Consider the following 17,939-nt stretch of genomic DNA (forward strand, 5'->3'; position numbering starts at 1 on the left):
ATCTCTTCCTGAGAATCATGGCCATAAATTTATGCTATGTATATAGTAGTGTAGGTTTTGTATTGTAATCTCTCTGATGCTTCAGAGAGAAAATATTTTCTCTAGCTATCCAGTGAACCGTTTCTTTGCTAACGTGGTTATAGAATATAAGATTGCTATAGTTGCTTTCAAAGAGAAAACATAATTTTCCATATTCAATGAAGTTTTTTTTTTTAAAAATGTCATTTAATTTCTTTCTCCCTGATGATTAAAGCAGGTGGCTGGTGTTCTGGGACCTCTCTCTATTAATTGCCACTAGAGAAGTAATTTTATATAGAGCTTTAAAAGATGATTCATCTTTTTCTTTTCTGAACAGCTATAAAAACATACTTTACCTGCCTTACGGATGTGTATATGTAGCTAAAGGTGCCTGTAATATCCTTTGACATTACTGGTCTGTGTATTCATTAAAGCAGCATTTGTACTAACATTTGCCTAATTCTGTCTTTATTGTCTTCGTACATTTTTCAAAAGTACTCAGCTGACTCATAAATCATGCTAGTAGTATACGGAATAATGAAATGAAATGTTTGCTTTACACAAATTAGATTATAGCATCTCTGTTTGTGTCTCCTAGATGTGGAATAGGTCACTGTGCATTCCATGCTAATCCTGGATTCCAAAGGTCTATATGAAAGCTTGGAGCTTCTTAGAATTTTGAATTTTTTGATATAAACTATAGAAGGAATGATAACTCATTAAAATGCCAACTTAGTGAGGACATGTTTTCAGAAAATTGCTCTAGATGAGCTGTATGCATTGCAATGTTTGGGAGAAAAATGACTAAACTTGGACCACACTCATTCATCCTAATGTGGTTTTTGTGCCACATCTATTTTTCTCCCTTTTTGCCTTACAGAAAGATAGGTAAACAAAAGCATAGATGCGCTTATTTGAACAACACCTAAAAAATACTCAGTAATAGGGAAAAAAGGAGCAGCATATTCTGAAGTGATTAATTATCTTTCCCAAATTTTTCTTTGGTCTGATTGTACAAATTGTTTGTAGGATTTTTTTTCTTTGTTTCCCATGTCATAAGCTCTGATTAGTAAGCCATCGTCCTTTTTATTGAAGCTCTCTGTGAGAATACCTTTAACAGTTAGGTGCTATGGTATACAAAAAGCTTGTGATTGAGTTGTGGCAAAGAGTCAAACTTGTTTGCTTATTTGTTTTACACAGTAGTACTGCTCTTTAGTCAATGGGCAAAGTGTTATTTGAAGCAATGAAAGAAAATGTTAGCAAAAATAGCAAGTGCCAGCAGTTCTTGCTGTTTTGAGTAGTGGTTGTAGCTGAAATCATTTGTGGTGGAAGTGCTTGTGGTGGTGGTGATTAACCACAAGCATCAGCCACCAGAGCATGAATTCATGTTATCCACCTTAGGTTCACAAAACACAGATGTCCCACATTGCCACCTGACAGTGCCTGCCTCTCGGCACTGGCCATTTAGGGAATCAGTCTTCCACATGCGGTCTTCTGATCTGCATCCAACAGTCTTGTCTGCTCTAGACAACTGAAATATATTGTCTAACTGGGAATAGCCCCACTTCAACAGGTAGCATGAGTCCTGCCCAATATAGGCAACATTTCCTTATCTACAGTTGACCAGTGGAATTAGCAGGAAGCAAGAATGTGTAATTCTAGGGATGACACTTTGGAGCATATATGATCAAGCTATTGATTAGGTGTTGCAGCCTGATGATTTCTCTTTCTGCCTGGCATTATTGGTGTGTGACAGTGCAGCCAGCCTACCCTTCTGTTGTGCTTCAGAGAAAATGAAGGATTCTTGTCCGGCCTAACCTCAGTTAATTTTTCATCAAAGCCTGAATACCACTTCTGCCAGATATTATCTGCTTGAATGCACAGTCTTATAACAACAGTGCCTATTTGCTGCATTTTATTTTTTATGTTTATAATAGCGTTAATCTCCTTCATCATTAAGAACTGCCTGTAATCTTAGTGTTAGAGAAGTATCTCGAGAGTATAATAAACCTGACTCCTTGCTTTATTTCTCATGGCGCCATGGGGTACCCAAGGAGCAGGTACGCAGCTGACTTGCAGGCAAATGAGGTGGAGAGCACTGTGTGGTAGGCAAGGAACTGAGCAGTATGGCTCCAACCTGACGAGTGCTGAGATAAATCATGAACTGTGAGCATCTGCAGCTGGGAAAGAGTAGAAACCCCCAACAAGCTGAGAGGAACAAAGAATTGTCCCACACAATCTGAAATCCTGTCATTGCCACGGATTGCATCTGGGCTCTTGGCTCTGTCACGCGTTTGAAAATACCTACAGACCTTCACATTGTTTTGATTACTCGTGATCTCCTTTTACTTTAAAGATCCTGAGTAGAGGTTTTTAAGTTTTCAGGACACGTGAGAATGGTAAGCTAACAGTAAAAATACATTTTTTCTGAATTTTTTCAAACTTTAGATTATCTTTTTCCATTTTAAGAGATGTCATGGATTATATGTTCCAGGAACAGTAAAATGGAGAGGATAACTGATCTCCCTGTGACTAAGGTGACTTACTTTTATCATAAAAGGGGCAATTTCTGATTTCTCTGATAGAGTAAGTTGATGGCTACACTGTATTCTTAATATCTTTTATGGTCTTCTCAAGATTTTTTTTTTTCATTTATTTTTCAGCTTATAGATGGTAACTTTTTGAAAGAATTAATTAAGATAAAGTATGGATAGTGTATTTGACAACAGTACACAAAGATTTGAGACAATATGCATCGGCACTGTGTGAGACATCCAGTCCATATTTTACTGCAAGCATTATTCCTGGTTTGACTGAAATACTGAGGTTATTAAGTTCCACTTTCCCTTATAAAGGAATACATGACCATAGTTATACAAATATTTAGCCCTATAGCAACAGTTTGGGCCTGTGCTTGAAAACAAAAAAAGTACAGTAAAATACATAACCAGATTCTCTGTTTCTTCTGTAATGTGGCTCACACTGACCACAGTGGGAGCTGGTTCTAATTTCAGGATATGTAGAGAAAGGATCATTAGAGAAGTTATACAACACGTTCATATGCAGAGCGTGTTACGTTCACCCAGTTGGATACATTTTAAAGTAGACCTTACTTCAATCCTTTACTTGCAGGCTCCTTAAATCCTACATGTCTGCGCTAGTTGCTTGCAGGAGCTTGTAATTCGCTGTCAAAACCTTCCTTCCAGGCTGCTCTTGCGAAAACAGTGCAATAACACCTTGCCTTCCTCTAACTTTGTGGCAAAATTTGCAAGTGAAGTCTTGTCTGCTTAGCTGGAAAAAAATGTGAGGGCTGTTTTGGCAGGGCATGAGGTGTGCCTTTTTTTTTTTTTCCCCCCCTCCTCCTTTCTTTTTTCATCTTCTTTTTCTTTTTTTAAACTGAATATTGTTCATTAGTGTTAATACCCTAAGAAAAAACAGTGGTGTGGGCACTCAGTTTTATTTGAAAACATGCCCACTGAGGTCAGCCCTGCAGCTGTAGCCAGGATTGACCTTGCTTAGACTGCCTTTGAGTAAATCAGAAGCACCGCAGGGTGTGCCTACACCACAGGGTACCTCTTACTGCTGTTACCCTGCGCGTACTGCTGTCGGGGCAAGGCCCCAGGTAGCTTCTTTTCAGCAGTTGCCTTTGGTTTCATAATGAGGTAGGTTTTTTTATTGTTTTGTAGCCTGAATGTTGAATATTAATGTTTTAAGACTGAAAGATGTTAGCTTTTATCACCTTTTGATTTCTTTTTGATTTTCAGAGCGTAATTGTTGCTTTATTAAAACTTTATCCAATCAGATGTTTTCCCTCTTGAAGTAAAATATTATGCAATTACTTCCTTGTGAAGGAAATTGAAATTAAATCTTATGAATAGCTACACCATAAGTACCATACCAATGTTTTAAAAATATTTAAAAAAAGACAAAAAAGCTCATAGGGTAGTGTTCTTGTGTACAGGTAGACTTTGGGAGGTTCAGTGCTGGTTGTAAATTTGAAAAGATAAAAGCAAAGAAAGCGCAAAGAAATCACAAAGAATTCATTCTGGGTTTTTTTTCTGTTTTCCAGATAACATGTTCTCGTGCCTTTGGGATACTGAAAAGATGCATGAATTATATAAATTTCACTAATTATTTTGAAAGAATTACTACCAAAACTGCTTTTCTAATTGTGCAGGTAGAACCTACGACTACCTGTTATTCTATTTTGCGTAGGTTTTTAAATATTGGTGATGACTCGACTTTAATGGATTAATTATATACTACAGCACTTTGATTCCCTTTAATGTTACATTTACAAACCACACAAATGGCCCAAATTACGAGATGAAGAATTGGCTGTAGCAGACCTGAATATTTTTTTCCTCATTATTCTCCCCCGAAATAAGTTCCTGTTGTTTTATGTTTCAACTCGGCTGTATTCTAAACTACCTTGATGATCTAGAAGGCAACATTAAGTGGTTGAGCAAACCACGAATTGACACACAAAATGGATGAAATCGTAATTCATAGCTTTCTCTTTAGCATCAGGTAGTGTGTGACAATTTATCAACCTGTGTTTCAGAATGAAATTATTCCTGCTTTGCACCTTTCTCCCGTTTGCCAGAAAAAAAATGAGATAAGTGTGAACTCTGCAAAGGGGTTCACACAAAACATGATGATGGACGTTTCTGTGCTTGCCAGCCAGTTTTAGCCTTTTCTAGCTTCCTCCCTTCAAACTACAGCTTCTGATTCAACAGGTCTGTGTTCTCCCTCCCAGGGATGAGATCAGCCTCATCAAACAGGTTCTTCTAACTGTCCTTCACAAGGTGCTGGCGGGAAACCTTTTCCTTTTGCATCACTTTCTTTCCTTTGATTTGGAATAGATGTTTCTGTCTAGCTGAAAATGATACCAGTGGATGGGTATGAAGGCTATTAATTTCATTGCTATGAATGTGTGAACTGAAGTTTTTGTGGGATTTCACCTGGAAATGTTTTGTGGAGTTGTGTTTGGGACTGAAGATTTTCATGATGAATACCATTCTTAAAAATGAGTTAATCTGTTTTTTTGCATATTCTTTCAAGTTACATTTTTTTACTGTGGTTGGTTGACTTCCCCACCAAGAAGCAATTGTGGTGATTTAGAGTCCTCAGGCTAATGTAAAATTTAGGCTCCTATTAAAGTTGGAGCCTAATCTTCAGTCCATATGGAAGTTTATACAGCACCGTTTAGGAAGTACTCTAGGCCAAATGCCTTCCCTCATGTGTTTTTCTCAGTATGTGTTAGTCAACTTCAATTTCTGTTAATTTTCTCTCACTCTGCATTAAAGCAATTAGTGTATTTCACTGCAAGGTAAAAACCTGTCATTTTTTCTCCTTCTACTTTGAAGGTATGCCTCTGATGTACTCTAAATTTTAAATGCCAGATGATAGCTGTGTGCTTATACCTATACTGCCTTCACAGGACACTGATACGCTGCTGCTGGCTGCTTCCTTGCCTGCATTCGTTTTTGTGGGTTTGGTGTTCGGTTTTTTTTTCCCCTCTTCATATCAGATTTCAGAGATTTTTCTGCATATGACTGATTGAGCTTAATGGGTATAATACATAATTTCTAAAAATAGCTTTCTTGCATAAATACACATTATATATTGAGTTGGTAATGTATTATAAGGAGAACAATAACTGAAAAGTTTCAACAGTTATTGTTTCCTTATTGAATTCAGATTGTTGTGAAGGCAATTTCCTTGACAGCATCAACTCCAGAGCACTTATTAGTATGCTGATGTTTTTTGTTTCCTTAATCTACCTATGAAATACCCTTTACAAGCTTGAAGTGGGAGATAAATGACTACTTTATTTGCAAAGATGGCAAAATTTATTTTTAAGAATTTGTTCTCAATACAGAATTTGTGAGGGGGGAATAGAACAGCACAGGTTGTATGACAAGTAAACCACGAAGCCGTTTTATAAAGCATGTACTTTTAATTGCACAAAGCATTCAGTTAGGTCTTGTTTATCTTTAAAGCAGGACAAATTTGTAGTGTACATATTCAGTATCTGAGAAAAAGGTAAGGCATTGAAAATTCAGTCCCTTTTTTTTTTTGTCTCCCACATCATCTGGTTTGCTAACACAGATAGTGGAAGCTTCACAAACTGAATTGTTTGGACTCATTTGGTCATGCTTCTTGACATCTTGGCTATTTAGAAAGAGAGCTTGAAGTTGGTGATTTTTACTAACATTCGCTTCTATTTACAGAGGTTTTTTATGGGCATAAGAGGAGATTTCTTAATACATGGAATCTCAAGTCTTTGTGTATTGAGGAGTATGATGTGCTGTCAATCACCCATTAAAGGCAAGCAAACCCCAAAATTATTTGGGTAAACTCTGAAGCATTTCAGGAGCCTTCAGGAGCAGAGTGGCTCAAGGCCAGGTCTTTGGCCAATGCAGGGATTGCTCCAAGGAGCTGTGGTGTCAGGGCTGGAGCGCGCAGAGCAGTGGGTCCTCTGGGGGTCTGACCCCCTGCCCTTGCACTCTGAGTGTAGCCATCTCCGTGAGGCTCCAGTTTGTGCATGAGCCAAAGGATTCCGTCCCAGTTTGGCCCTTTGGTGTTAGTCCAGAGCGGCAAAAGCCTTTTTCAGGTATGGAGAGAAGCAACTTTTTTGTAGAAATCTTCTGCATCGTAGAAAACAGTTATGTAAATTGCTGCTAACCATATTACGGAGCTGTTTCTGGTGTACAGTTGCATGCAGGTTATATATATATATTTATAAAAATAACACTCTCCATATTGAGTAAGCATCAGAAGGCTGTATTTACAGAAGGCATATAGGTGTCTGAAGATGCTAATAGTGGTACTTATGGATGTACCTAAACGTTTGAAGTCAACCTTATTTTGTAGGCTGGATGGTTTTCTAATTTCAAGTAGTCTCTGCTTTGCACCATTAAGCAGTTACATAACTTTTCAAATCTGGCCCAGTCTGTTATTATAATGTTATTTTACCTCTTCTGATTGCTGTGGCTTTGTGTGCAAGGAGGTATTTTGAGTAAAGTTAATTATAGTGGTGACTGTATTGTAGTATATTGTGTATGGCTGTATTTTATTAACTGTGTATACTTCAAAATTACTTCATGATCTGTAAGCCTAACGCTTTTTACTTTAAGGCACCAAAAACCATCTCATGTTAAAAATGGCTGAATGTATAAGGTGCAGTTGTTAGCTCACTCCTCTGTTCTCTCTGCTTTCTTAAGAAAAGATCAAACAAAATGCAGTGACAGGTAAGGATGTCTCACAAAACATGTAGAAGAAATGTAGCTTCCCCTTCCATAAATTACTGGTACTCTGCTCACCAGCTGCCTGTTATGATGTTTTATTGATGAATAAAAATGGTGTCTGAGGCAATAGAATGTCTTGCATCTTACAACACTGCCAGTTATAAAGATGTCTTCTTGAATAAATTTCACAATTAGAAAGTATTGACAAAAATATTCAATCTTTTTTACATCAAAATAAGCTCAAACATCTGCTGCCAAAGTCAGACAATATCAAGTAATCTTTTAAAAGTGTATTTTTATTATACTGACAGATGCATGGCTGCATGACATAGATGTCAATTTAAGTTACTAGTGCCATTAATACTTGACAAAGACATGCTCCCAGAAGAATTTACGTTTTTAAAATGTTGTCAGATGAGTATATGCCAACAAAAAGTAACCAGAGTCATTCAGCTATGTTGTTAACAAAGCTAAAAGCATGTTATCTCCAGAGACATCACAAAAATTGGTATTCACATCTTTTCTATTTTCTAAATTCTGCAGAGTTGACAGCAGAAAAAATAATACTGTGTCTGCAAATGTCTGTTTAAGCAACCCGTACATACATCCTTTTTCACTTTTTATACCTTTTGGCTTACAGTGCAGAAAGATTTTCAGTTTCATTTGAGGTGAACTTCTTCAGCATTCATTTGGTTTCCGCAAAATGTCAAATAATCCTACTTCTTGGCAAGGATGCTTTTGTAAAGAGAACATTGAGGAAAATGTTAAGACCTGTGCCAGAGTTTCTGGTCTGCTTATACAGTCAAAAAAGTGTTGGAAAGCTATATGACTTAACTCATTACGAAGACTGAGATTTAAAACATTCGTGTCCAGTTCTTATTTGTCAAACATGCTGGTATATTCATTATTCAAATTTGTACATTTTAGTGTCCTGAGATTTCATTGTGGGTATTCTGTAATGAGAAACTAAGCTTACTTTAAATTCTTTCCTTCCAAGTCTTTTCTTTTTCTTTTCTCTTTTTTTCCTCTCTTCCCACAGAAGTGTTTTGGAAGGACTTTTGTTTCTTAGAGCAAGAGTGGAGTTTTCTGGGTAGACCTGACCTGTGTTAGCAGAGTTTGTTTAGCAGTGCTGTCCTGGTGCTGCTGCTCTATGTTAAAAAGCATAAAAGTCTAGTCTGATGAGGTGCCAGGTCACTTGAAACACTGAACTTCTGGTTGAATCTCAGGTCATAAACATCTCATTAAGGGCTAAATAGTTATACTCTGTGATAAGAGGCTGTTTTTTCTTTTAATTGGATTTATTTCTTTATAGTGGATTTTTTTCTTAGGGATGAGACTCAACTTTGTAGAAACACTTCTTACTGCTAATGATTCTACTGTACTAACAAAAATAAATCTAGAAGTAAAGGGCTGAAAGCCATGCTGCTACTTCTAGATTATTTCCCTTCGCTGTACTGAGGCAGACTGTGGAGGCGAGATGAGATCTGCCTATCAAAACGCAGAGTTCAATATTCCTTCTATAAACAGAGGTGAGCTGCAGCACCTCCTGTGCTGTGGTTTGTCTCATCCTGAAGCTACTACTATTTGAAGTACATCACAGGAACTGGTCCCCAGATATGTCTCCCCCCCCCCCCCCCCTTTTTTTTTTCATAACTATTGTTTTTGTTTTTTTTTTATTGAAGCTTGTGTTACTGGTGCAAGAAAAAATATTTAAAAGTATATGAGCTCTCACCTCTGCTGCCTCTTGCAGGCCATCACCAAGAGAGATGTTTTGGGTGGGGCTTTATCAATGTGTGTAATATTTCAATCTGACAAGGAAGTACGTAGTCTGCTGGCAGCCTGCCCACTCTGTGTCATCACTCCTCTTAGTATAAATGAGTACTTATTAAAATAATATTTCAAGGTTTGTATTGTAAACAGACTTTCAGAATTAATGCCCAGGAATGTATTGTACACTGTACTTAGTAAGGGGGCAATCTAGAAAGGTTGGGCCAATTGACTTGAAAGGGTAACATGGGGAATGAAATGAGGTGCAAGAAATCTTTACCTCACGTTCCTTTGGAACCCCTCTTATGCTTGTTTGTTTTCTTTTACTGTTCTTTGCCTTGGTAACTTGGTAGCAATTCAGACTTCCTCTTTGCTCCCACGCCAAGTCTTCTATAACTTCAGAATCTTGTGCAGTTCTGGAATCGTGAAATAAGGACAAGAGGTTAGTCAAGACGGATTTACTAATTGCCTACAAATGTTGTAATATGTGCTACCTAAGGCTGGGCATGCCCTGAGTTAGGTGGGAGAGTTGTGCACATGCACAGTGTAGTGGTGCAACCTGGGGAGCAGTTTGGACTGTGTGACGTTTGGTGGTTGAAAGCTTCTAGGATCCCACCGCCGGTTGCTCATACCTACCCATAGTTGAACCTCGACAGCAGGAGCCCCTTTCAAAGTGTTTTGCAAGCCTTGGTCATTTGGGAGCACTGATGGACAAAATGCAGCGGTGGATTAACACTGAGGGACTCAGAAGTGAGGCCGTGCTCGCTCCAACGTAATACGATGTGATTACAGCCATGGGACTGTGCTGACCTCCTCTCCAAGCTCTGGTTGGGGAAAAGTATTTCTAAGATGCTAAGTGACAGGTTACTTCCTTAATGGTAGGGCTTTCCCAAAGATGGGAAGAGAGGTATATTTTATTGAACCTTTCAAGTAAAGTCTGAAAAATCTGAAAGTAAAAGTTCTTGCTCTATGAGTGACACATTATCTTTCTGGAAAGGATATTATAAGTATGATTCAGTTGTGTTCTTTCCTTGCATCATAGGAAAGTGGTTTGATTTTCCTTCTAGTATGCAAGCATAATTCTTTAAAAAAACAGTGCCTGTAAATTATTACTGCAATTTCAATAGCTGTAGTAGATGCATTGCAGCCAAAAATCTATTTCAACTGTTTTTGCTGTTTCTATAGAGAAGTGTGCGATGCTGACTTATAGTATATGTTATTAACAAGTTTTAGAAAGATGAACATTGTCAGCAAAACTTAATGAGAGAAACATAATTCTCTGAGAAGCCATCGAATGAGAGTTTGCAATGGGGATGTTGGCTGAGTGTCAGAAGAAACTATTTTAGCAGTGGAAACTTTGGTTGCAGTGAGGTTTAGCAGGCCTTAGCAGTGTCTCTCAAGTCTCTCAAACTTAATAACTGAAATCCTAGAGTTTGACTCACTCAAGAATTAGAATGGTAATTGTAGGTGTATTCTACAATGCCAAAAAGAATAAGCTTGAACAGCAGACTCACAGCAGTAGATGACACTTTGTTACTTTTATTTTCTTCTGGTATAAAGTATGCTGAATTTTATCTTGGATAAACTCATATTGCAGGGAGGGTGATGCTGCCTGTTACAGGAGGCTTTTGGAAGCTGCTGTAAAAATATGTGGGCCTATTTTTAATTTGTTTCTTTCTTTAATAGTGAATTTCAGTGAGGGCAAGAATAGGTCAATTCAGAAAGATTGAAGTTCAGTGGCGGTCTTTGCAGTATGTCTGCACACATTTTTTCAAAGGCGGTTTATATATGGTGATATTTATTCCATGATAGCACTTTTATAGAGGATAGCCTATAGAGATGTTTATCAGGTATGGATGATCTTGTCCTTTTTTTCAGTTTTCCATTTTGTGCCTGTGCCTCTTGCTCCAATCTTTCTGTATCTTCAAACAGGCACTTCTTTGAAAATGGCTACAAATTACTTTGTTTTAGAAACAATGATTATTTAGAAAAAATGCCCCATTTTCCTCCATCTAATCTTCCAGAGTATTAGAACCAGACTTGGATCAGAAAGATGCACACAACATCTCTCTAGGTCTTGGTCTCAACGATTCACTCACTCAGCGTAGGAACAAGTAGTCCTAGGATGGATAACTGTATGTAGCTTGCAGTTTGATTTGATATGGTCAGCGATGCAGATATACAGCTACACATTTATTTCTTTAAAGAACATTGCATTTTGAATAAAATAGAGCTACTTATAGAGTCACTGTAAGATAATAGTATTAATGGTATATGTTTCTTTTAAAATCAGAGATCTTGGGTATGCTACTTTCATGGAAAAAATTAGCTTTTTGATAAAGACAGTTTTACTACAGTGTCAGCTGGCTGCAAGTGGTTGAGCTGAAAGGGATGATAAGTCAGAGATGTTTGTAGAATATCTGAAAAAAAATGATGAAGACAAAGGTAACTCATTTTTTTGCTAAAAGTCTCAAGCAAGTGATGGTAAAAACAACAGCAGAGACTTTGGTGTTTACAGTCTTCTATTTAGGAAGTGGAGGGAAATCACAGAAACAATAATGTCTAACAGTAAAAAGTTTGAACACTAGAAAATACCAGATTTATTCTGTGTATCTTGCCATCTATCCTTGTCTTACAGCAGGAAATGGTTAGATATAGCTTCTCCTTTACTTATCAGCAAGCAGTAAGAAATACTTGCTTCCAACCCTTATACTCTTGCTTTTATGCTGCGCTTTATCTATATTACTATATGACAGGGATTTCTCTTCCACACATCTAAAGGGCAGGTTTAGAAGCCTAGTCTTTCCTTCTGTTTTTGCCTAGGCAGTGAAGGGAAAATGTCTGGCATGGCTCCAATTGTACTAGCTTAATTTGAAGGACCATCTTGTATCACCATGCTCTGAAAATTGCTTTCCATAAGTGATTTATCCATTTCTGGCTTGGGTAGCTGGGTGGTTACAGTGCAGAGGCAATTAAGCATACTGAGTGAAATCCCAACTTAATTGCATACAATGGTAAAACACCCTTTTATATCAATGGGACCAAGGTTTCTCATCCTCCTCCTCAAAGGTCCCATGTCATAGAAGACAAGGGGAGGTAGTCAAAAGTTGCATCGAAGTCTACTTAAGTTTCTCTAAAATGAAAGACTTGTACTTAATTTGGTAATCACAAAGGAATGTGGTTTATAGAATTATAAATTCTGGATTGTCATTTCATAAGCTGTTCAACACATTAGCTTTAATAATTGTATTACTCTTATTTATTAGCTTCTCTGTTCAAAGATTGCAAAATATTGCAAAGGTAAAGACTGTGATTACAATTTACATAATTGATTGTTTTTACAATAGATGTTTTTGGATAAGTGAAGAGTGGCAAAGTTACTGAAATAATGGAAAATCTCTGGTGAAACATCATCTGTTTCAGTTCCATCTGTGTTTAGGAAGCTCGATGCTAACGATTCTCCTTTTGTTCTTCTTGCAGCTAATTCCAGCCTGCTTGGTGGTGGAGGAGGTGAGTCTTTCCTTAATGCTGTATTTGTTCTTAAATGTGAAATATATGCTGAACAAATGTAGTGTTTAGTTGGTTATAAAACAACATGTGGTAAGTTCAAAAGGTAGAAATGTAAAATTATGAGATGGGCAAACTCAACCAAAGTCCATAATGTTTCATATCATCAAGCGGCAGGGTTTGTGACTGCTGCTGAGTCCAGTTTCCCCGTGGGATTAGGCTAGGGCTGACTTGTATGAAGGAACTGGACTGCCTTATGTTAAACACAACATAAGTATTTAGGATTTTTAACTTACCTGAAGGGAATCTCGAATGGGCATTAAATAAACAGTTTTTTAAAATGTTAAATAATTAAACCACAGTAAAAAGTCATTTTAGTAAATTAGTGAGTCTTTATCTTTGTACTTTTTTTATATACTTGTTTGCTTACCCCCATTCTGTTTGGCAGAATACTTAAGTAGATTTCAAAACAAGTCTTTGATGCATGTAAAAGAGATGCTACCTATATGTCCTCTAGTAATACAGACATGCTCAAGTGCATATAGTATGTATTGTTTCCAAATATATGGATGATGTTTTATTTCAGTCGATTAATGCTGTTTTGCTTTTTGCAATACTGTAGTACTGTGGCCGTAAAAGCTTACATGAATGTTAACAATTCAGGGAAAAAAAACCAACATGAAGAGCTGGATCTCAGTTTTCTGTGACTTCCCTTGCCTCCCAGAGGGAAGTAAAAGAGCTCATTTCTGGAAATTTCACAGTGCGGGAGCAGTACAGGCAGCAACTAATCTTTCTTCCTGGCTAGAGTTAAAAGGACTTGATGATCAGAGCTTACATATGCAAGGGTAAAGGAAAGGGCTCTGTAAAAAGACAGAGGAATGCTGTTGCTTGTGAGGCTTGAGGATAAGTTGTCAAAGCTTTTGTTTTAACAGCCTTGACGGAACAGGCAGCCCTTTTTTTGTGGACCATGGAAAGGTGCTTAACAACTGCACCCGGGCATCTAAATAAAACTGTTCATGTTTCTCAGCTGTGTGTCTGGACATTAAAGTACAGGGAAGCCTTACCTGGTAATCCTGTTGGATTAATCTGTTTCTTTTGATTCGAGTTAGCTGTTTGCAGTATACCAAATTCTTCTTTGTTTAAAAGATAATCCTTGAAAAGGTAATCCTTCGCCAGCCGTTCATGCTGCTGTGGAGCTGTTCACCTACCTCCTGTCCAGCACTTGCTCCCAGCTGGTAACATAACAAAAATAATAAATAATAATAATAATAAAAAAAATCAATGCAAATATTCAAATTCTAATCAGGTTCCTAGAGCATTGCTGCTGCTGCAGGGGTGTGGCTCGACTTTCCGTGGTATTTATTCTGGCATACTTCAAAAGTTGATGTCAGTTTAGCAAGGCACTAGATAACATGGCTCTCCCTCTGTGGCAGATGGGGTGAGCCCATATCATAGGTCAAGATGGGATTTTTTTCTGTATTTTATGTGTAAAAAGCAGGGGAGTTTCAATCAAGTTAATTGACAAGCAATTAAAAACATCTCCCCCGGCCCCCTCCCTCCCGTGTCGCACCCTCCCGCCTCCTGGGGCCAGGCTGAGGTGGTGGCAGCCCAGGAGGCTAAGGTAGTGCGCTTCTGCACCTTCTCTTCTGTATCTCCTCTCCCTCCTCATGCCCTGGTGTCCTTTTGGCCTTTCACCGCCATTTCTTAAGTAGGTTTCCTCAGCGGTGGCGGGAAGCTGCAGTGGCGGGTTGAGTTCCTGTGCACGGCCAGTCCCTTGTGGAACCGGCTGTGAGTGGCTGTGGGCGGCGCGGGGCAGCCTGACACCCTCCCTCGAGGAGCTCTCCCTGTAGCCCCCCAGGGGTTCTCCAACGAGGACCTCCAGTAGAAGGATAACACCACGTGCTCAGGCTTGCAGGTAAAATACCAAATATGACTGTTTAGAGGCTTAGAATTTGATTGTTGATGGTTGAGGGTCTGCGTTTGTGCTCTGGAGGTTCCATGAGCCACCCTTGGGTAGGACGGCCAACGCTCCATTGTAGTGTGCTCGCTTAGGTTTTTGGAGTCTTTTGAGGAAAAATGTTGAGAATTTCGTTGCCAAAGTACTCCCAAGTTTGGGCAGCTGACACGGGCATCTGTGGCTCCATCCTTGGGTGCATGTGTTGGCCGTGCCCTTTCAAAGAAGGGGAAGTCTGCACAGGGTCTGCGGGCTGGAGCTTGCTCAGGGGGGCACAAGATGGAGGCACCTCTGGATGGCCCACCCGCCTGCTGCAGGCAGATGAAGCCTGGAGCCCCTGCCTCTTGGAAAAATGACTTGTTGCTGGCAATGTGCGTTTGTCTGTAGAAGGGAAATTTCATTTCCAGTTGAAGGGGTTTGGATTTTAAATTCTGGATAGATTTTTGCCTTTTTTCAGAAGGATGTGGTGGTAGCATTCCATGTGAAAAATTGCTGGTTAATTATTAAAATTTTATTATATACGTAAACAGCAAAGCCTTCTTTTGATTGCAGATGCTGAATATTAATGATAATGCATAGTACCGGTGTAGTCTTTCCAATAATGGGATTCAGATCTCTTCAGTAATGCTCATTAATTTAATCTCTCTGTCACTGCTGGGGGCGTGAATACTTACCTTAGTTTTACATAAAATGAAAACCAGAAATTTCCACTTGTCCAAGCTCATGCAACAGGTTTAGTGATTTTGAGCTACTTTTGAGCTGTTCTGTATTTGAAATCTTTCCAGAATTTAACACAAGTTAGTTGGAAATAGTTATTTGAACACCTCAATGTGTATGTTAAAACCATCTTCTGGAGGAGAACTGTTGAGGAACCCAACGGGCGACATTGGTAAACATAGCACACTTGGTTGTAAGTTTAGGTGCTGGTGGTTTTGGGTGGCTGCTTATCATCCTTGTGTCACCTTGGAGCCACATCAGGGCATCCGTGTACTTTGATTTCCCAAAGCCAGAGTAATGATTTGTTCTTGCATTCCCCGTTTAAATGCTGTCTATTCATTTTCATGACCATTTGGAATGGAGAGATAAAAGCACAAAAGATACCAGAAACTATTTTTCACAGAACTGTTTAATCATAAAATCGAGAAACCCACAATAGAGTCTTAGAAGAATCTTTAGTTAAATATAGATGTCGAAGGTTTCTTTCTGCTTTTCAAATAACTGAAGTTTCCAGGGTTTCATTATGAGTTTGGTGAGGGAGCCTTTTTTCTTTTTCATTCTTTACTGGTTTTAATAATTGATTTTTAATTAGGAGGCATATTTTGCTTTCAGGTCTAGATTTATCTCACATTCAGCATCTCACTGGTCCTATTAACTCGCATGGAGCATTATGTCTTATTTGTGCAACGTGTATTACTTGTCCCATTATGTTCAACGGTGCAAATGTGAAAATTATTAAGAAAATTACCTACATTTGGAGGGAGTAAGGAAAAAAATCTGATATTTTGAGGAAAAATGACCCCTTTTAAAAATGTATCATGAAGTTTTGGCTGTTAAGAAATTGAAATGCCCTATTTTGTGTGGTAATTTTTTTCCTTTACGTTGTTTTACAGCCATGTCAACGAATGAAAGTATGTAATTTCATGCACTATGTTAAAGCAAAGTTAGCAAGAGCTGAGATTTCTCCTCCCCCTTAAGGTTTCAGATAGTCTGTGATTTTTTGGGGGGTTTTGTGCCCCACTGTCCCCACCTCCTTTTTTCAGTTATTTTCCTTGGGGTTCATTTTTTCATTTACTTCATTTGCTGACTGTAATCAAGTTCTTGTTGCATGCTGATTTCCAGATTGGCATGCTTTTTTTGACCTTAAATTTGAAGGTGTATCTAAAATAGCAAGGTAGGGTTTGAGGTTTTTTGCCTCATTAGGTTTTGTTGCTTATGCTAGAGTTGGAGAAGGAGACATCATCGTTTAGTGTGTCCTGTTATGAACATAATTTTTGTCAGCTTTGTACTTGAAAATGGTAATTTTGTCTTTAAAAACTCTGAGAGGAGACAGGTTATATTCACAGTCTCTTGGAAGCATTGTTTGGACCCAATTTAAGTTGGTTGCCCCAAAAGATCTGTCTGCTTCTCTGTTTCTCTCCATCCTTCTGTCTCTCTGTTTTTGGCCAGTGTAACTATGTCTTTTCTAGGGCTTTTGCTGGCATGGAAAAGATTAATTCCTATATAGCCATAAGTATGTTAGCATATCTTAAATGTAGACCAGACCTACCCCTCCAGTCTGCCAAGATACAGTTTTTAGACATGTCATTTTAAGCAACTGTTACGGCAGGGGGAACTTGTGCTCATGATTGCAATAGGGAACTGAGTTTCTCTGTATGTTATTGGGTAGACTCCATTTTGAAAGTGGGATTTACTTGCCTTCTTTGTTTGCCTTTAGATTATAATAGTCGCAAAAAAAGTGTTTTCTCCTGCTAGAAAGAAATTACTGCAGACTGACTTCTATCCTGGAAAACAGATTTATCAGGAGGGAAATGAGCTGTTCAACGGCTGGGATCTTTTGCTAAGCCTGAGCACAAAATCACGTGATGCAGGAGATGGACTTTGTGCGGGGGTCAGTATACCACTTCAAAATGTTAGCAGCTATGCTCACCTACAGGCACGTAGTGTCACATCAGCCCAGTGGGCTCGCCAAGGCATGGAGCTGGCAGATTGGACACGGTTGAGTGGGGTTCTGCACCTTTCCAGAATGACAGCTTGAGGGGTCACACATTGTCACTGTGTCTGGGGCAGCTGAAGTACCACCAGATACCAGTGTTTGAGCATCTGGGTTGTACCACTTGGGTCCAGCTTGATGGTGGAGTAGTTAATCTTCAAACATGGCTACAGCAGGTGTGTAGCATAGCCATCGTGGCTGCTGCTCATGCTATAGAAATCAAGGATAACTGCTGATAGGGTGCTGCTGTGAAGTCACTGGTGTTTGCCAGCCACCCTGTCTATTTGTCAATTAATTGCAAGCTAAGGAGATCAAAAAGCTGGGGATCATCCAGTCAGTAGTGGCAGGAAGGAACAGCTGACACAAGTATCTTTTCTTGACATCCCTCCGCTTGGGTAGATATAAAGTTTTTATTCTCATAGCCGTGACTTAGGTACACTACTAACCGTTTTCAGCCACTTTCTGATGGTTAAACCTACCAGAAGAAAGGGAATTTTGCACTGTCTGAATAGTAACTTGATGTCAGCTTACATGGCAAATGAATATTCATGACACTGAGAAGTGAAAGTTGTACAAGAAGTTTGGAGGCAGGTATAAGACAACTTGCAAAGCACCCCATAGCAATGTAAAAGGAGAATACTACGAATACTAGACTGGCCCTATGCTAGCCCATTCAAAATGTGCAACAGGAAGAAAACAAGCCTGTTTTATCCTGAAATAGGATGAGATG

At 38.7% G+C, this 17,939-nt stretch overlaps 1 protein-coding gene across 3 annotated transcripts in view; it reads left to right on the forward strand.

Annotated features, from left to right (window-relative positions):
• The window catches only part of MACROD2 (mono-ADP ribosylhydrolase 2), an 892,531-nt gene that overhangs the window by 182,050 nt on the left and 692,542 nt on the right, over positions 1-17,939 (forward strand). For all 3 annotated transcript variants that reach the window (XM_055726161.1, XM_055726159.1, XM_055726160.1), the window contains exon 4: positions 12,519-12,548. In XM_055726161.1, the coding sequence (XP_055582136.1) occupies positions 12,519-12,548 (30 nt within the window). The remainder of the gene's footprint in view (positions 1-12,518; positions 12,549-17,939) is intronic.

Source organism: Falco cherrug, chromosome 13, assembly GCF_023634085.1.
Source record: "Falco cherrug isolate bFalChe1 chromosome 13, bFalChe1.pri, whole genome shotgun sequence".
Taxonomy (NCBI): domain Eukaryota; kingdom Metazoa; phylum Chordata; class Aves; order Falconiformes; family Falconidae; genus Falco; species Falco cherrug.